Genomic DNA, 18,614 nt, shown 5'->3' with positions numbered 1-18,614 from the left:
TTACTACTTCATTACCCTTATCCTCCTTTTACTGTTTTCCTTTTTATTCTTTTGCTGCAGATGAAATTAACCGTTTACGACGTTTTTTCCTTCTTCTTTTTTCATTTTCATCCCCTTATCAAGTGTTCCGATCCACAAACCAACCCTCTCTTCATGCTATCATAAAAACAAGCTTTTATTGAATGACCACGTTTAGAGGGAAATCTGATTGAGGGAAAGGGTTAATCCTTATTACAATTGCTTTCGCTCACTGCTAAACAATTTTGTATCTGGATGTGTAGTCAAAGAGAACAGGGGTTATCAAAGTCTATGAACAAAAAATCTTGATTTCTATTTTCGAGAGTGTGACAATACGTTCTGCAGCGCTCTGACTGATCTGCGAAAGGATTTTTTGTTTACATATGAAACATCGGGTTTCTGATTTTACAGAAGCTGTTTTTGCAGCATCTTTAGCTAGCAGAAAATCGGATCAACCTTTGAGTCGTGTCCCATCTGGACCTACACAACAAAAACGAATTCAAATTACCATCGAAAACATTTTATTCTATCCCATCTAGAAAATTTTATTATCATAAAGTTACAAATTCATCGATCTCAAGAAAACAATAAAGTTATTAGCGAACCAATGTGGCTGGTCGGCTCTCACTTAATACAGCCATGGCAAGATCATACACCTCCATTGCATATGGGTACCTTCTCACGAAGGATTGTCGCGCATCCAGATGATTTCTCCTACTAGAGTAGGATTTTTGGTGCAGATCCTGAGCAATGCGCCATCCATATTTGTAGCTTTCGTTAGCATACTCCTCAAGCTCCTTTCATAACATCTGGATTCTTAGTGGGTCACGGATGGACTGTTGAATTAAATCTGATGTGCTATTGAACCCTCTGGAATAGCATATGTCCAGTAATACCGACATTTCCTGAAAATAGAAACTTGGAGGTGTCACCGTTATCCCATTACCAGTGTGTATTGTTTCTCCAGTTCAACAGCTTCATCATATTGCTCTTGTGCTGGTTTAGTTTTGTCAGCCAGTATTGCCTGGCCAATATATTTGGCGGATTTTATCCGCTTGGTCATTTCCAAATACTCATTGAACATTCTATCCAATCGCTCAGCATTCTTGAGAAGAATCCTACGGAAATTTTCCTGAAAACGATAGTGAAGATTCAGGAATACTGTGTCGATAGTTCACCTGTTCATGAAAATGTGAAGAAAGAACTATAACTCGACGATTTGTTTCTTCTTCAGACTGATTCAAGTCGCCGACGATGATAGAGAATTGTTCCTGATAATCGGGTGGAGTTAGACGACGAAGCTGCTCATAATCAAACATCTCTCCTACGACGGCATAGCAGAGGAGAAGAGGAAGGAGAAAAGAAATCATCTCCATCTTTCGAGAAATCTACTTTGCCGGTCTTTTTATGCACTGATTTTTTAGGGTCTCATATGACTGATGGGAATGAGGAGCTGTTTCCCAACAGAAGTAGGAAAACTCCTACGTGATCTTCGATGACTTGAGAGTTGCTTGCAGATAGTTTCAAGAAAAAACTACATGATCAAAGAAGAAGAACTGTAAACCGTAAGACCTGTATTAGAAGAGCCTTCCTTCGAGAGCGACTTGGAAAAATAGAAGGAACCTCTTTAATAGAAGAGCGCCTTCAAGGTGTGTTGTTTGAAATTAAAAATTCTGTACGTTTTGAGTGTAAAATATTCCAGGAATTTTACAGAAATCTGTTGAAAAAACTTGCAAACTCAAAACTTGCGCAATTTTGATGAAATCGCCTGATTTTCAAGAGAATTTACCGATTTTTTAACGAGACTTTGCCGATTTTACAAGGATTCGCCGACAAAAATTTTTGGAAAAAATGGCTAGAAGGCCCTTGGAACAATAAGAAGGCCAGCTCTTCTAATAGAGATTTCATGGCCGATTGTATGATAAGTCAGCAATTTGAAGTCGACAAAAAATAACAAAACAAATATTTTATTCAAGAAGAGAAGAAAGGGTTAAAGCTGATAAATAATTTGATATCAATCGGATGATTTAGCCCATCTGGGGGTTTTGTCCTTGGTTTCCTCCTTGTTGTCCTCCTTGTTGTCCTCCCATTCCACCTTGTCCTCCTTGTTGTCCTCCACCCATTCCTCCTTGTTGTCCACCCTGTTGTCCACCCATCTGTCCACCTTGTTGTCCACCTTGCTGTCCTCCTTGTCCTTGTCCTTGTCCTTGTCCTTGTCCTTGTCCTTGTCCTTGTCCTTGTCCTTGTCCTTGTCCTCCTTGTTGTCCTCCCATTCCTCCTGGAGCTCCAGATGGTGTTGATCCTCCCTGTCCTTGCTGTCCACCTGGCTGACCTCCTTGTTGTGGTTGAGCCAAGACGGCAACTGCGACGATCGAAACAAGGATGAGAGTTGTCTTCATTTTCTGAAACGAGCAAAATTTATATGGAAGGTTTCGAGAAAATTCTGGGGAAAAGAGTCTAAAAGACAGATTGGGAAGAAGAGAAAATGGAATGTGAATGATGGTGCTCTTCACTGACACCTCGTCTTTATATACCGATTCTATTGGATGTAGATGTATGGCGAATTCTCCGTAATCCTCTATCCTCTGATCTTTTCTGTCTCTTTTTTTCGACTCCGCCTCTCATGTTCATGAATACTCCCTAACTATTGAATGAGACAGGTGAAAACCAGGTGCTCATTTTCAGGTGTGACTAATCTTGTTGTTGAAGTTGGCTCTCTGTTTGAATCTCTTTTCATCTCACACTCTCTGAAAATATGGGCATTTTTTAAACTGAAGATCGACAACAATTTTTCAGATGAGTCAGTCATATGATTATGGGAAAACCAAATCAGAGAAACCAAGTGGTTCTCTGATTAGTCACGATTGTAGTGTTGTTATGGCTACTTGTTAATTAAATATCTCGAGATTTGAATAATGTATTATCCTTTGGTTTTTAATGAATAACACGAATAACAAAAACAAGTATAATTATCATAAAAACTGTATGGAGATTTGGGTTTTTGATGAACAAATTGTGAACATATGAGTCACATAGTATTCTTGTACAAAAAATCGAGGCTCCACCGATTCCGAGAAAGGGGTTGTCTCCGAGGAACCGATGATCGAGGCGGAGTTTACTTTGCAACTGCCGCACAGTTCAACTGCGCCACTGCAAAAGCTGAAACTCCGCCCCGATTTCCTCGGAATCGGTTCCTCGGAGACAACCCCTTCCTCGGAATCGGTGGAGTGTCAAAAAATCGGAGCTGTGGAAGAGAAACGCCGGTTGCTGTGGTCACAGGTCTCACAATGAACGCTACCGTAGATTAAACTTTTTTCCCGGATTTATTTTCTTATTATTCGTCTGTTTTCTGTCAACTTTTTCAATAACAAATACTTTTATTTTCCCACTATTTAGCAGTGAAAAACGAGAAAATGAATCTTGACAATACAAGTATGTTTAGGTTACGATAGTTGTCGTTCATTCGGCTACGGCCACCGGCGTTTCTCTTCCACGGTTTTTTGTACCAATTTTTGAATTTTTTTTTCTGAAATTTCTGAGTTCTTTCAAATGCGAAATCATATCAGTTAAAAAGTCTACTTAAAATAATAGTTTTGCATTCATCGGTTAAACTGGGCCAAAGAACATTTCTGAACCAAAAACTAGTCAGACAGATATTGGATTCAGTACAAATATACGCAGTAACCTTACATCGAATTCCTATCGTTTCCCGTTATGACGTGCAATTCATTCGAATTCGTTCAAAATGTGTAGTTTTGTGTCAGAAGACCAAATGACCAAGGGTTGAACTTATAAATTTGATATGAAGAAGAGTATAGTGTTAATGTAGACGTTAGAAACATTTTGTGGCAAGACATTTATGTACAAAGCATCGATAAAATTATTAAAAATAAAGCAAATTATCCAGAAGCGGTAGTGGTGGAGAATCCAGAGAAGTTTGGTCTTCCAGTGGAACTTCCTCCACGCGATCCATGATGTCCACGTTGACCTTCTTGCGATTTCATCGCAACTTCCTGAGCAATGAAGAACAATGCAGCAACTTCCTGAAACAGTAGTATGAAATACACGAAGGGAATTCGGAAAACATACAGCTGGAGATTCTTGTCTCAATTCATCTACAGCTTGCTTTTGAGCTGAAAGGGTCTGATCTTCGTTCTCAAGGATAGACTCCAACGAGTTGAGAACTGAAGAGAGATTCGTGAGGACACTGGTTAGGTTATGTTTCATTTCTTCAAGCTTAGCAGTTACATTGGCGGTGAAAGCTTCGTATTGTTCCTGAAAATCTCCCCATTGCTGAAAGGGATAGGAAAGGAAAGGGGACTTACCGAAACATTGTTGGTCTGTGCCCACGCGGATGTTTGCTCTCCAATTTCAGAGATGGTCAACGAAGAGTTAGTGACAATAGCCATGTATTGTCTACGGGCCTGTTCAGTGACATTCTGGAGGAAAGGAGGCATTGGAAGTCCTTGAAGGAAATCATATACGGCCCCTCCTTGTAAATCTTGTCCTCCGAATCCTCCTTGCCCTCCGAAGCCTCCCTGTCCACCTTGTCCTCCAAAGCCTCCCTGGCTTCCACCGAGTTGTCCCTGTCCTCTATAGAGTCCTTGATCTCTTTGCATTCCCCCTTGTTGCATTTCGACTGACTCATATCCACCTTGCTGGTATTGTTGATAACCGTTCCCATTGCCACCTGGAGCAGCAAGGACAACGAAGAAAATAGTTGTAAGAGCAGTAAGAGATTGAAGCGATGACATTCTGGAATATGAGTGAGAATAAGACCCTGCAATGGGAATATGAGGAAAAACACTTCAAAAGTAATCCCTTATAAAACCTTTGATAGAAGGGCCCCCACACTGTCAATTTTGAGCTCAATTATCTCAATTGCTACAAAAGATATGAAAAATGTGTTTAATTGACAATAAACTTCTAATAAGATGATAAACACTTCCTGATGAAGCTAACAGCTGATGAAGCTAACAGAAGTTAACAGCTATTTCATATCTTTGACAATAACCGAAATAAAATAGCTCAAAGTTAAAAGTTATGGGTCCTTTTATTACAGGTCTTACGGTAATTTCCAAGGTGAGAGGGATATTTTCAAATAAAAAAGTCAAATGAATGGATACTTTCCACCCTGACCTTCTGGTTATATACCTTCTATTGTGCTCTCGATCATTGGTAAACAGTTTCTCTTTTTCTCAGTTTCCATGTGAACTGTCTGATCCAGAAAAAATACGTTTCGAAGAGACGCAGTGTCGTTTTCTATGTGTGTTTTCGCCGACATGGGGGAGGAAGAGACACAAGTGATGCTGAACTTTTTGTATCATCCTTTTGGTTTGCCGGATTTTATGATGTATGCAAAACCTGCTATTTTGAATATTCACAGCCTGATTTCATTTTCCTGGTGCGATGGTCGTTATCTTTGTGATAAACTATAAACTACAAATTTTTTTCCAGAGACATGTTACTAACAATAGAAAAACAAATAAACAATATGAGTCAGGGATGTTTGCTGCGAGTAACACATCGCTTTCTTTTGTTTAGTTTTGATGTTTGAAGTCTTGCAGAAAATTATTATGTCATACTGTATACCAGTTTAACAACCGATACAAGAAAAGTCAATATTTTCGAATTAAGAAAGATGAATTTTCTCAGAGAATATCAATTGATGTTTATTTAACGTTTGACCCAGTGGCTGTTCAAAAATAAATGTTCAACAGTGAGAAATGATTTAGGAAGAGCTCATCTTGTTCTTCTTAGCAGTCTTGGTAGTTCCGGTGGTATTGTTAGCATTGTCACCTCCGAATGGTCCGCGTCCACCTGATCCTCCCTGTCCACCGCGTCCACCTGGGCCTCCTGGTCCTCCTGGCCCTCCTGGACCTCCTGGACCTCCTGGTACACCGTGTGGATGAGACAACTCCATGATAGTGTCAACTTCAATTGGATAGTTCTCTCTGATAGCATCGATAGCGGCCTTAACTTGAGCACGAGTTTGGTCCTTGTTATTGAAGATGGCATTGAGTTGGGTGTTCACGTTAGCCAAGTTTCCGATGACTGTCGAGATATTGGTCTTGAGCTCATTTTCAAATGTAGTTTTGTTTTGAACGAATTCGTTGTAAACGTCCTGCAATGTGTTTTATAAAAAAGTTCCAAAATTACTGTTTCTACAAAATATAAAACCTGAGAAGTAATACTCACCGAAACTCTATAGGTGCTTGCCCAGGCTGATGTTTGAGATTCAACTTCAGTTTGGGTGAGGTTTTCGTTGCTGATGATGTCGAAGAATGCTTTGCGGGCATCTTCCGTCACATTTTGAAGGAATGGGGGTGGTGGTGGACCTTGGTGCCCTCCAGGTCCTCCACGACCTCCTGGACCACCTCCTTGTCCTCCATGGCCTCCACCGTTACCACCAGTTCCTCCCTTAGCCAAGGCAACAGCAGAGATACAGAAAATAATAAAAAGTTTTGAAAGCATGTTGAATGAATGTGGGTATCATGTTTTTTGAAGTCGCTTTTATACAGCCACCCAAATCTGGTGTTGATGCAGATCTTCTCGTTGGATTTGTTGGACTCGCGCACGCTGTCTGAAGAGAGAGTGTGTTGAATGAAGAGGTGAGTTGGTTTTATCACTGAACTATGTGCCAGTTCTTGTTTAGCTGTAGCCGTGGAGACTTTGACAAATGCACATATTGGTGGAGATGTCTGGAGCACACGGGTTATTCATCGGAAGATGTGGAAGTTCTCATAGATTATCGCTCGAAGAACCAAGAAATTGTTGTTGATGTATGGCGAGTTGATGGGAAGAAATGAGCTTTTACATTGCCGATATTCAACAAAGATACAAAATGAAAAAAACAACTTCCTGACAACAACTTTTTAGATGAAAAATAGAGTTTTTACTTTTATTTCGAAGGATGTCATTATGTTTCCCTTCTAATTCGAAAACTGATTTCAGATGAAGAACTTGAATTATTTGATCATAACAATTGTAGTTTCTTCTGCAAAAACTTGCTCGAGTTTTTAAGGTATTTCTTATCCCCGAGTTGCTGACTTTCTACCTCTAAATCGGTTTTACCCCGATGAACCCAATATTCTTGTATCCTCCGAAATATTTTTCAAAAAAAAATCAGCTTCCAGGCGGAACCGAATCTTTAAAAAAGAGATTTTAAAGGGCTCAGTATCCAAGGGTACATCGAAAAAGGGTACATCGAGATCTTAGGGTACATTGGATCAGAGGGTACATCAGATCTTAGGGTACATCAGGGAAAGGATCCCAGGGTACATCGAAAAGTTCTTAGGGCACATCAATCAAAAATACTGTAGTTTTCCACTGGAAGATATTTTGTCTGGAAAACCTTCCGAAAATTATTGCTTTCTCCACCTCCGCACTCCTTTCTCCTTTAGAAACCACCGAAATTATGTACGGGTTGTGGTGGTCGACGCGAAAATTGGCAAAGTGGTCTATAGTGGTGTGTGTGCGTGCACGGAAATCTGCAGTAGCGAGTTCAAGTTCGACCAGATCCAAATGGTTTGTTTTTTGTACTTGAAAACTAATTTCATTTCGTAGTCTTTTTAACGGTTTTGTATATTTGTGTTTCCGAAAAATCTGAAGAGTTTGAAAGAATTTGGATTTTTTTTCAAATGTAAAATGCTTCCTGTCCTGGCACATTTGAAATGTGTCTTTGGTTGAAAGTTCGTTCTGATAAATATCGAGTTTTCGACTTGTTTCCTATTTCCGATTTCAGTATAATAAGCTCCTTCAAAAAAACTTCAAAAAATCTATCAATCCATAAAACTAATTTTTAAATGGTAATTTTCAAATAAATACAGACAAAAAAACAAAAAAATGGTGCCGTTTATAGCAAAATATCTTCCAGTGGAAAACTACAGTATTTTTGATTGATGTACCCCAAGAACTTTTCGATGTACCCTGGGATCCTTTCCCTGATGTACCCTTAGAACCACCATGAGATGTACCCCTTGAACCTACCTCCCAGATGTACCTTAAGATCTGATGTACCCTCTGATCCAATGTACCCTAAGATCTCGATGTACCCTCGATGTACCCTTTTCTGATGTACCCTTGGATACTGGGCCATTTTAAAGGGATGATTTCTTCTATCTGTTCATTTACTGGATCTGTTTTTCTCAAAAGTTTAGTTTTCCGATCCCTTTTTTATGACCGTTTTTAAAAATTTCTGTTTGTTGCAAGTTTTGCATGAAAACTTTGGTATCCGATTAGATCAACCGAAAAGGATTGAACAGTAAAAATGAATTTCAGAATTGGAAACATGTGAACATCGTAGATATTTCTTAACTAAAACGACATTTTGATCAAAACTGCTTTAGACAAAAATTTTCAAAGGTTCTTAACGAGTCAATGAGTTTCACAAAGTTTATTAAACATCGAGTTGAAAAAGGAACACATAAGAATTATCGTGCTTTCGTGTTCTTCTTTTTTGTGGAAGTTGAAGTGGACGTTGTGCTCTCAGCGTTGAAGTCTCCATACAGATTGATGTATCCATTGTTTCCATAATTTGAGTTTGATCCATAATTCCCATAGACTGCGTTGTTTCTATTAGTATTATCGTAGTAATTGTTACTGTTACCGTATCCATTCATTTTACTATACTGTTCTTGTTCGTGTTTGTTTTGAAGATAGGAGATAATTGAGAACTCCTGCAATTAACAAAATAGAGTCATGGTTTTGAGAAATATACTGTACCGTTGGATTCTGTTGTTGCAATTGTTGCAACGCCGCCTGACGATCGTTTGCTGAAGAGCTTTTGTTCGATTGAATATTTTCAAGAGCTGCTCCAACTGTTGACAGGTTGGTGATCATGGCAGAAACATTCTGAAGAGCTTGATTGTGAACTGTAGTCCGATTTATTTGGTATTGCGAGAATTCGACCTGAAAAAAAGAAAGTTAAGAAAACATCAGATTCTGAAAAATTTACCTGAACACCATTTGTGGAAGCCCAGTTGGTAGCTTGCTCATTAATTTGATTGGTTGTTAGAGATTTGTTGTTGACAATACTGAAGTAATCTTGAGCAGCAGATGAGCTCATGTTATTGAGAAATGGTGGCATTGGCTCGAAAGTTCTACCGTTTGAGTTTCCAGAGTTATATCCTCCTTGGAATCCACCTTGGTTTTGGGATCCTCTGTTGAATCCGCCCTGGTTGCTCTGTCCGAAACTGTTTCCTCCGAATCCGGACTGACCTCCGAACCCAGGGTGACCTCCAAAGCTAGATTGGCCACCAAAGCTAGACTGCCCACCAAACCCAGATTGTCCTCCAGAGATTTGACCAAAGCCTGATTGACCACTGAAGCCTCCTTGACCTCTATTATGCCCTCCGAATGACTGCTGACTGTTGAATCCTCCAGATTGGAATTGTTGCTGAGGAAGTTGTTGCTGAAAGAATCCTTGCTGGAATCCCAGACTTTGTCCCTGTCCTTGTTGGCTAGATCCTCCAAATCCTTGACCTTGTTGGCTGGATCCTCCAAATCCTTGACCGTTCATTCCCATTCCCTGGCTTTGACCAAATTGTTGCTGACTTCTTCCCATAGATTGACCGTTTCCACCGAATCCTCCCTGCTGGCTTAATGCCTGATTCTGCCCAAATCCTCCTTGCTGATTACTTCCTCCGAATCCTTGTCCATTTTGTCCCCATCCTTGTTGATTCGAGTAGCTTTGTCCACCAAAACCAGAAGATCCGAAGGATTTTTGTTGTTGTTGTTGTTTTCCGTATCCTGGGAATCTTCGAAATAATATAGGACGCCATAGTGGCAAATATCTACCTTGATTACTGCTCCCAAAGCTCTGCTGGCCCCATGATTGGGATGAAACCAGCAAGAAAAGCGATGAAGCGACTATATACTTCAGGGTAAACATCTGAATGAAGAAAAAAGTAAAGAAGAAGGAAAACTATGAAAATGGGGGTTAACTTTTATGACCATTAATGAGCGTTTTGAGGGAGAAGCGCTTTTGCAGAAAGAAACCCGTTTTATACAAAAATATGATTCATCTTAAATTTGAAAAAAAAGACGATTTGTTTCAGATTTTTTCCACTGTTTTATAGATAGGTCCCCTTTTGTTGCAGATCATTCTGAGCGGAACCGGGCAAAGTACCAATGGATTATCGTAGTTCCCCTCCGATGTTGATGTCCGGCGTCGTTGATCTGACGCCTACTGGTCTACATTTGCATCTTTTTGATCTGAAACTGAAAATGTGAATCATCGTTCTTCTCGATATTCGTTCGAGGGTATTTGGAAATAAGACTGTGACGATATTATGCTGATATGCAAAAATTAGAGCTGTGGAAGAGAAAATATGGTGACCGCGGACTACCGTAACTAGAAAATGTTTGTTACTTTTATTTTTTCGTCCGTTTTCCGGAGAATGTTAGGTTACGGTGGTCGTTGGCCACGCCTAGAATTTCTGTTCCACAGCTCCGATTATCAAAAACAAGAATAATATTTAAAAAAAAAAAATAAATTGCTTCTTTATTTAAAATTGCATAAATCATTGATTTTAGAAAACAACGATTGCTCTTTTCTCAGATGGTTTTTTGCGAAGTTGACCATTTTTGTTGACCGACTTTTGAACACTTCTCTTGTATCTCATATTGTCGTAAATACTTCCATATTTCTCATCCAAATCATTTCTATCCCAATCGTTGTAAAGGTTCAATTTGGTGTTATAATCCTGATGTCTGTGCTCCTCTTCGTGGTAATGTTTGTCTTTGTGAACATGAAAATGGTTTTCCTGTTCAGAGGAACCCTGCAAAATTGTTTATTTGTTTCTCTGAAAACAGAAAATACCTGTGTATAGTCATTAAGTGTAATGTCTCCGCTTTCCTTTTTTCCTCCAGGAAGAATGCTTTTTGCTGCAGCTGGAATACTCTTCACACCATCGACTACTTTTCCTGGAACACTCGCAACTCCAGAAACCACTTTTCCAGTGAGTGCAGCAGCACCAGCTGCTACTTTTCCTGGGATGCTCTTCAGTTTTGTGGCAACATTATCCATGAATTTTCCAATAATTCCCTTCTTCTTCCCATTCTTATAATGGTTTTCATCATTCAGAGATGAGTCTGATTTTGAAGAAGAGGAAGAGCGAGAATCCGGATTAGAATCTGATCCAGAAGAGCGGGAGCGATAGTTAGATGATTCTGAAACTGTAATTTACTGATTCGGATGCCTAAGACAACTAACCATCCTGATCCTTTGACAACCGATCATTGTATTTTTGGTTGTCATACTTATTTCCTCTGTAGCTTTCATAGTCGTCATCATCTCCAGAATCGTCTTCAGAATTCCGCCAAGCCACATTCTTCTTTCTCCCTTGTCCATAATCATCTTGGTCACTTACTGATTTCGTGCCACTTGTAGGTTTTCCTCTATTATATTTTCCGTATCCATCATCAATCAAATCCTTGATTTTAGCCTTCACGTCATAGTAAGAATCCGCAGTTGTCAAGACAACAATCAACAATAAAAAGACGAAAATGACACGCATGAATACTGTCGAATCATATATTCGATCAGTTATCCTCCCGTTATATGCACTTCCTTTCCCGATGTACTTTGGTTGCCACCGAAATTCATTTGAAATCATTTGAATATTGGTTGGAAATGCTAATTGAAGCCGAATATAAGCAAGGCAGCTATCCTCATGATCAGTACATCACTCGGTATCAATCAATATGAGATTCTTCACCATCGCTCTCTTCTTCTGTATCCTGTCCAACGTCTTCGCTTGGTACCATGGGGATCGTGTCGCTTTAGCTGATGATGAGTATGATCCAGAAGCAATCGAGAACCGTCAACAAATCGCCAAGGAGTATATGGCTCGCGAGAAGTTCCGTAGAAGAATTCGGGAGGAGATTGCCAAGGAAGAGATCGAGCACAAGTACAGACGCGAGAAGATCCGTAGAGCTATGGAGGCCTTCAACGAGTGATAAATAATTTTAAATATAATTCGGATCCAATAAATAGTTTCTCTAACATCTGATTTTAAAAAAAAAGTTTCTGTCAGGCTTCCAGGAGATTTGGGGAAAAAATTACGATTTTTAGGTGTTCTAAAAAAGAAAGAAACGTCCGATTAGAATTTGATTTTGTTGGAAATCCAACTTCGGATATTTGGACGGATTTTTCGTTTTTTTTGAGTTTGTTGAGGCTATAAAATATCAGATTCTGAGTAAGAATACCTAAATTCATACTTTGTGGTGAATTACAGAATCTGCAGAAACAATTCTAAATTTCAGAGAGCACTTGGATCATTTCGTGAGCATTTCATTCTAACGTTTTCGTTTATTTGACCAAACGATGGCAGTAGACATTTTTGTTTGATTAATAGGAGGCCGTAATAAACTTTGAGCAAGACAGATTTGCAACATCTTTGGAGGCGTATATCATAATGAAGTAGTGGCAGCAGTTTTCTGATAGTCAATTTCAAGTATAATCAAGTAAACACTCTAATAGAAGACCACCCTATACTTGCACTTTGCGCTCAATTATCTCTTACTTATATTGAGAAATTGAGCTCGAAGGATAAGGTGATCATCTTTCAGAGTGTTTACGTTATGTTATATTTTCATATTGGAAGTTAAAACTTTGAAAATGATTTGAGAAAATATTTATTGAAGCGAAGATAATTTATAGTTGGTTATCAAAATTCAGTTTTCACTCATTAAAGGATTCCATAGCCTTGCGGATCTTCTCTCTTTGGTACATGTGGCGGATTTCTTCTTTGGCGATCTCCTCACGAACTCTTCTACGAAGCTTCTCACGAGCCATATACTCCTTGGCGATGTGTTGACGATTCTCGATGGCTTCTGGATCATATTCATCATCAGCCAAAGCGGCACGATCCCCATGGTACCAAGCGAATACGTTGGACAGGATACAGAAGAAAAGAGCGATGGTGAAGAATCTCATATTGGATTGAAACAACTGATTGATTGATGGGTTGATGCGGATGTAGGGCCAGCGCTCCCCTTTTATTGGGATTTTTGCAAAGTGGAATTCAAATTGATATTCATTATTCTAATTATTTTATGTTGGCAATTCAAAGTAAAACAAACGAAAAGTATTGGTTACATGTAAAGATGATTTGAAAATCAAGGAAGAGGGATAAAATGAAAATTTTCTAGGAACCTCACACAAATTATCAGGTCAAATCAATTGGAGCCAGTTTCCAAGGGTACATCGATAAGGGTAAAGTTCTTAGGGAACACTGGTTCGAAGGGTACATGAGATTTTCTGGTACACGTGGGAGGGCGAAAAATGAAAACAAAACAATTTCTACAGACTTTTTCAATTTTTGCTCAAAATTATGGGTTTACAATTAGACTAAAACGCCCTACACCCCAAGATCCCATCTACCCTCTGAAACAATGTATCCTAATGTCGATGTACTCTTTTTCGATCTACCCTTGGATCCTGATCCGTCATTATACATGTTTCGTGAAAAATGCGTTTTCATATTCCGGATTTTTTCCAAACTCAATTCAATGACGATACATAATTTCTCATGTGCAAAAGTGATATCATTTTCTTCCGTTATTTTAAGATGTCTGGTTTTTTGTGTGTCTGAAGACACTTCTCAATTGTCGTTTTCAACAATGTGTACAATAGACACACATCAAAAAACCTTCCCTTGGCGTCGATTTGCACACACACACATACACGGATCCATAAAAATTCAAAATGTTCCTGTTTTTAAAATGATAAGCTGTTCAAACGGTTCGTGTGTGCCTGTATCCCATTTCAGTACTCCCGCCTGTTTAAAGTTCAGCATCACTTATGACTCACTGATCACATTGTTTTCTGTCTGAATCTCTTTCATTGGAGTACAGGAGAATACCATCTCTAACTCTTCCAGTTCGCGTACATCTGGTATCTCTCCGTGTGCTCACCTGTCGCCCAACTGACTGCAAATCGAATTGGAAAACATGATGATATTGTGTCATCATACGATGGAAGACTATATAAAGGTCATCCAGAAAATGGAAAGAGTATCATTTCTCGACAATGGCTCTTTCATATAATCTTATCTTCGCTGCTCTCGCTCTCAGTGCAGCCGTTTTGGCTGGTCCAGGAGGACGCCACGGACATGGAGGAGGTCATGGAGGTCATGGTGGACCACCACTCCCACCATTCCTTCAGAATGTTACTGCTGAAGGAAGACAAGCTTTCATTGCTATCGTTACTAATACTAGCCTCACTATCGCTGAAACCGAGACTCAGATTGACTCCTGGGCTGCCACATACGGAGTTACGGTAAGCATCTATTTTTAAACATTTGAAAAATAGTACTTGTATTTTTTCTATCTCTATTGAATTGTTGCAATACGGTTGTAATTGGTTTTCAACTTGAATGCAACTTTTTCAAAACACCTTCCACTCTAATCCGTTTAACATTTGTGAACTAACAACATCCTGACACAAAAAGTTTATAAAAACCAAACAATGAAAAAGTAATTCAGACCGAAGTGAACGAATTCAAAACTCAAGTAGAAACCAAGCTCAACGAGATCAAGGCTAATGTGACTGCTGTAATCAGCAACTTGCCAACTGTTCAAACCCAACTCGAAGCCATCTTTGCCAACAAATCGCAAACCATCGTTGAGCAATTCCAAGCTATTCAACAACTCACTCAGCAGTATCCACAAGAAGTTGGAGTCATTTTCTTCCTTGCCAAGCCAAAGGGAGGATTCGGAGGACAAGGACCATTCGGAGGATTCCCAGGAAGCCAAGGAGGTAACCAAGGAGGATTCGGGGGGTTCCCCGGAGGTAACCAAGGAGGTAACCAGGAAGGATTTGGAGGATTCCCAGGAGGTAACCAAGGAGGATTCCCCGGAAACCAAGGAGGTAACCAAGGAGGTAACCAAGGAGGATTCGGAGGATTCCCAGGCGGAAACCAAGGAGGATTCCCAGGTGGCAACCAGGGAGGATTTGGCGGATTCGGAGGACAACAAGGTGGAAGATTCTAAACCCCTGGATATTATGTGTTTAAATTTCAATCTCATTTATGTATACAATGAAATTTGTAAAAAAGGTATTAATACTTATTATCAATATGCAAAAACAGGAAAGTAATGTACAATGTGGCGCATTATTATCTGGACTAAAGTTTATATCAGCATACAATTTGAGCAACGCGTTGTACTGGGCTCAAATTTGGAGTGCAAAATTTAAATAATTCATATATGTAAACGGGCCAAATTTCAAATGTTTGATCTAATTTGAGTTGAGTTATCGCTTGTCAACGTTGCTTCATCTAGGAAAAATTCCGCCGGCGTGCAAGAAAAATTACGTCGTTCATCTTTGGACAGTCATAACAATACCTAGACCTTAGGAAACGCTCTGAAAATTTTAGTAGCTTCGAATCAATTGTAAAATTATATTACCACCAATTTTCGTGCTTCCAAGATACTTATGTCTAAAAATATACCAGTTTCAATCAGTCCGGGTAATTGTGCGTCACTTCACATCTTTTAACACATCCATCTTTAGATAAGTATTTGCTGTCATTTTTTTGTTCAAGAAGAAACTATTCTAAAAAATTTAACTTTAAACAAAAAAAAACTTTAAATGCATTTTTTTATTGTTGAGCTTCTGTTTGTTGTATTTGTTAAAACATGCCTTGAAAATGCAGGAATATCAATTAAAAAATCTACCTCATATGATCATGTGTTCTTCAAGAATGACAATCAATGACAATAAATTATTGAATAAAGCTATGAAAGAAGGAAAAGTGGTTTAGTTCATGTGGAGTTGAGATCAATAGGTTCTTCACAAAATCGTTTTCTATGTTCTATCTCTTCTGGAGTTGAGCAAGTGACAACTCTGATTCCAGCCAGGCATTGATATTGAAGATAACCAGTTACGAAGAAGGCCAGAAAATAGATCAACTGAGAAATAGCAACATACGGAGTAGCTGAAAATTGGCTTTCATTGAAAACTTATTTCATGGAAATCTTACCCATAGAATCGCAATTAGTATCTATAAGGAAGTTATCGAAATCTTCCAATGCTGTATTATGCGATAAAATTACAGCAGAAGCAATCAGGACACACACAGCTTGTAGCAATCTATTTGTTTGGATTATTGCAACAAAAATCAATTTCAGAACAGTTGAAATCGTCAATAGAATCATGGCAACTCGAGAGTATTGAATCACTAAAAAGAATCGATGTTCAACAAGAAAACATTTGAAAAATTCTCACGATTCGAATCCTGTTCGTACTGTAGACAGCTGATTGTAAACAGACAAAGATTATGAACGATTTCCACTGTGACAAGTGGAAATCCAATTATTCTCTCTAGTTTTGGGGAGTGATTCGTTGTCGAGACAAAATTAATCAACATGCATTGAAACAGAGAGTGCGTCATCGTGAGGAGAACAGCACTCCGGAAGAAAACCTACAAAAAATATTTGCACGAAGTGGGATTCGAACCCACGCACCCATACGAGTACCAGAACACCCAGAAAGTCTCGAACTCGAGACAAGCTTTCGCTTGAGTCTGGCGCCTTAGACCACTCGGCCATCCGTGCACGAAAACTTAGATGGGAGAGACCACTTTTGTCAAGAGTATTAGGAAGATGTTTTTCTCATAATTTTTTCAGTAAAGTCTAGTGTTAATAAGCTTGTTCTTCTACCAACTTGACTCCCGAAAATAATAAAACAGCACTAACCTGCACAGTGACCAGGTGATTCATTGATCGTACAATTGATGTCATCCATTCAACATTTGGAGGATCACGAGGCTTAACCGAATCATATAGATTTTCGATACATTTAGCTCAAACTCACCCTACAGTAATTCCAAAATGCATTACCGTAATGATATCGGTATTCTCCTTTCAGAAGACGTTCAAACCATTCACCAAGCGTACCCGTGGAAATTGTACCATCATTTTCCGGAAACTCATAATAATACGAACCATTTGGATGAACCTATAATTTGATTTGAATATCCTTGGAGCTGGAATTATGACTTTCGAATAACAATCTACGATGAATCTCGCTCTTTGAAATCCTGTCCTCTTTCATTTTCACTCTGAACTAGACCACCGTATTTCTGTTTCTGTGGGAATTCTACCATACTATGCATATGGCAAAACGAAAATTCTGAAGCCATTTTTCTCCATTCCGCGGGCAATTTACGCTTTTAGCGAAGCGAACAAACGGATTCAAGAATGTATCCGGAATATTAGTCACAGACTAGTGGTTTCAGGCGTCATTGAAAAATATTCATAACATCAGTGTTATTTTGAGATTCATCCTAGTTACTATACCTTATAATTTTTAATGACGTAGTTGGTTCTATTAGAATTCCATGACTCGTCTAGATAATGAGGATGAGCAGCAAAATAAAGACCAGCCAGAGTAAGACAAATTGACAATGTGAAGAAAAGTTTTCCCATTGCATGAGCATCCATAGAAAAATAGGAATCAAGGTCGTCTTCATCTGGTAGCATCATCATCTTCCGAATACGAAGGAGTTACTGGAAGTTGAATGAAAATGTAAAAGTGCGGAAAGGAAAGAAACGTCTCGTTTAAGAAATTGTGTGAAAGATGAAGTCCATTGAATACAGAATGCGTTCATAACGATAATGGTTGACGGGGGATGACGCAAGAATGGAATTGGAAGAGATTGAAATGAGGAAGAAGAGAAATTGGCATGGGAAGAAGTAGATGGATTGGCATTCGAGAGAGGAGAGGATACTGTTTTAATCATCACAGACTTGTAAAAACGACCGGCGACAAACGAGAAGACACAGGAATTTCAATTGAAATACTTCTTTTTGTAGTCATACTTTTTTCGATTAACGGCAAAATCAACATGTTTTCTAAAAACCGTAATGGCCAATTATCAGATTGTCCTATACGTAACTTAGCTTGAATTCGCTTTAAAAAGAACAAGACTTGCTGAGTCTTATAAAAAATACTAACCAAAAAGGGTTTGTCAAAAATCTTCTGGACTACTAATTTGATTTTAATAGATTTTCCATAAATAATGAACAACGTTCGATTACTGAAAAAGTCACTGCTCCCCGGTCTTTAAAAAGTTGTAGACAGAATAATAATTCGAAGTTGAATCAGCAAATATTTATTTACTGGCTGGAAAATGAAGATCTGATTTCTCCTAAAATATTTTTAAAAAATTTAACCTGTGTCAATGTTTTCCAGTTAAAGTGCTCAAAACAAGCCGTATTGTTGTGATCGATATTTCAATTATTCCGGTGGCCCATTGTTCGATAATAAAAAATATAAATAATTTAACAAACGGAAACTTTCCACAGGAACAGTAAAACACAAGGCTAGGCAAAAAGCATTTGAGAATTAATCACTATAGGCTAAGTCTATAGCTGGAAATGATTGAAAATGTGAACCACTACCGATTTGAGATAAAACAAATAGAATTAGATTCTTTAATCAAGAAGAAGTGAGAAAAGTGTTACGGTGATCTCATAAATGAAGGTTAAAGAAACAAACGGCGAATATGAAAATCGGAGTTATCCATCATATTGATAGGTTTCGACAGGTGAGGTTCAGAAAAAAAACACTCGACACGGAACAACGA

At 38.7% G+C, this 18,614-nt stretch overlaps 10 protein-coding genes and 1 non-coding gene across 11 annotated transcripts; 2 read left to right on the top strand and 9 right to left on the bottom strand.

Annotated features, from left to right (window-relative positions):
• Positions 1 to 818: 818 nt before the first annotated feature.
• On the bottom strand, positions 819 to 1,394 carry CBG26331 (the record flags this gene model as incomplete). The annotated part of the gene is made up of 3 exons (XM_045235483.1): positions 819 to 923; positions 965 to 1,150; positions 1,197 to 1,394. The coding sequence occupies 3 exons, from the start codon at positions 1,392 to 1,394 to the stop codon at positions 819 to 821; spliced, it is 489 nt and encodes a 162-aa protein (XP_045098500.1).
• A 651-nt stretch (positions 1,395 to 2,045) lies between these two features.
• On the bottom strand, positions 2,046 to 2,417 carry CBG05946 (the record flags this gene model as incomplete). Its single annotated transcript, XM_002633181.1, has 1 exon — positions 2,046 to 2,417. One exon carries the CDS (start codon positions 2,415 to 2,417, stop codon positions 2,046 to 2,048), a length of 372 nt encoding a protein of 123 aa, XP_002633227.1.
• Positions 2,418 to 3,917: 1,500 nt separating this feature from the next.
• Positions 3,918 to 4,772, bottom strand: CBG05948 (the record flags this gene model as incomplete). The annotated part of the gene is made up of 3 exons (XM_002633182.1): positions 3,918 to 4,061; positions 4,108 to 4,293; positions 4,344 to 4,772. The coding sequence occupies 3 exons, from the start codon at positions 4,770 to 4,772 to the stop codon at positions 3,918 to 3,920; spliced, it is 759 nt and encodes a 252-aa protein (XP_002633228.1).
• Positions 4,773 to 5,749: 977 nt separating this feature from the next.
• Positions 5,750 to 6,492, bottom strand: CBG05949 (the record flags this gene model as incomplete). The annotated part of the gene is made up of 2 exons (XM_002633183.1): positions 5,750 to 6,142; positions 6,217 to 6,492. The coding sequence occupies 2 exons, from the start codon at positions 6,490 to 6,492 to the stop codon at positions 5,750 to 5,752; spliced, it is 669 nt and encodes a 222-aa protein (XP_002633229.1).
• A 1,958-nt stretch (positions 6,493 to 8,450) lies between these two features.
• Positions 8,451 to 9,910, bottom strand: CBG05950 (the record flags this gene model as incomplete). The annotated part of the gene is made up of 3 exons (XM_045235482.1): positions 8,451 to 8,696; positions 8,743 to 8,928; positions 8,975 to 9,910. The coding sequence occupies 3 exons, from the start codon at positions 9,908 to 9,910 to the stop codon at positions 8,451 to 8,453; spliced, it is 1,368 nt and encodes a 455-aa protein (XP_045093113.1).
• A 640-nt stretch (positions 9,911 to 10,550) lies between these two features.
• CBG26330 lies at positions 10,551 to 11,537 on the bottom strand (the record flags this gene model as incomplete). Its single annotated transcript, XM_045235481.1, has 3 exons — positions 10,551 to 10,799; positions 10,841 to 11,190; positions 11,234 to 11,537. 3 exons carry the CDS (start codon positions 11,535 to 11,537, stop codon positions 10,551 to 10,553), a joined length of 903 nt encoding a protein of 300 aa, XP_045098499.1.
• Positions 11,538 to 11,724: 187 nt separating this feature from the next.
• Positions 11,725 to 11,979, top strand: CBG05951 (the record flags this gene model as incomplete). The annotated part of the gene is made up of 1 exon (XM_002633185.1): positions 11,725 to 11,979. One exon carries the CDS (start codon positions 11,725 to 11,727, stop codon positions 11,977 to 11,979), a length of 255 nt encoding a protein of 84 aa, XP_002633231.1.
• Positions 11,980 to 12,703: 724 nt separating this feature from the next.
• CBG05952 lies at positions 12,704 to 12,958 on the bottom strand (the record flags this gene model as incomplete). Its single annotated transcript, XM_002633186.1, has 1 exon — positions 12,704 to 12,958. The coding sequence occupies one exon, from the start codon at positions 12,956 to 12,958 to the stop codon at positions 12,704 to 12,706; it is 255 nt and encodes an 84-aa protein (XP_002633232.1).
• Positions 12,959 to 14,053: 1,095 nt separating this feature from the next.
• Positions 14,054 to 15,015, top strand: CBG05953 (the record flags this gene model as incomplete). The annotated part of the gene is made up of 2 exons (XM_002633187.1): positions 14,054 to 14,302; positions 14,509 to 15,015. The coding sequence occupies 2 exons, from the start codon at positions 14,054 to 14,056 to the stop codon at positions 15,013 to 15,015; spliced, it is 756 nt and encodes a 251-aa protein (XP_002633233.1).
• Positions 15,016 to 15,789: 774 nt separating this feature from the next.
• Positions 15,790 to 17,514, bottom strand: CBG05954 (the record flags this gene model as incomplete). The annotated part of the gene is made up of 6 exons (XM_002633188.1): positions 15,790 to 15,962; positions 16,008 to 16,205; positions 16,253 to 16,448; positions 16,723 to 16,794; positions 16,841 to 16,984; positions 17,326 to 17,514. 6 exons carry the CDS (start codon positions 17,512 to 17,514, stop codon positions 15,790 to 15,792), a joined length of 972 nt encoding a protein of 323 aa, XP_002633234.1.
• CBG28478 lies at positions 16,463 to 16,581 on the bottom strand. Its single transcript has 2 exons — positions 16,543 to 16,581; positions 16,463 to 16,509 (listed from the first exon to the last, which is right to left on the bottom strand). It is a non-coding gene (tRNA).
• Positions 17,515 to 18,614: the final 1,100 nt, after the last annotated feature.

Source organism: Caenorhabditis briggsae (genome assembly GCF_000004555.2).
Source record: "Caenorhabditis briggsae complete genome, chrIV, whole genome shotgun sequence".
Classification (NCBI taxonomy): domain Eukaryota; kingdom Metazoa; phylum Nematoda; class Chromadorea; order Rhabditida; family Rhabditidae; genus Caenorhabditis; species Caenorhabditis briggsae.
Note: the sequence above shows the minus strand (reverse complement) of the source record. Positions and strands in the feature narration are given on the sequence as shown.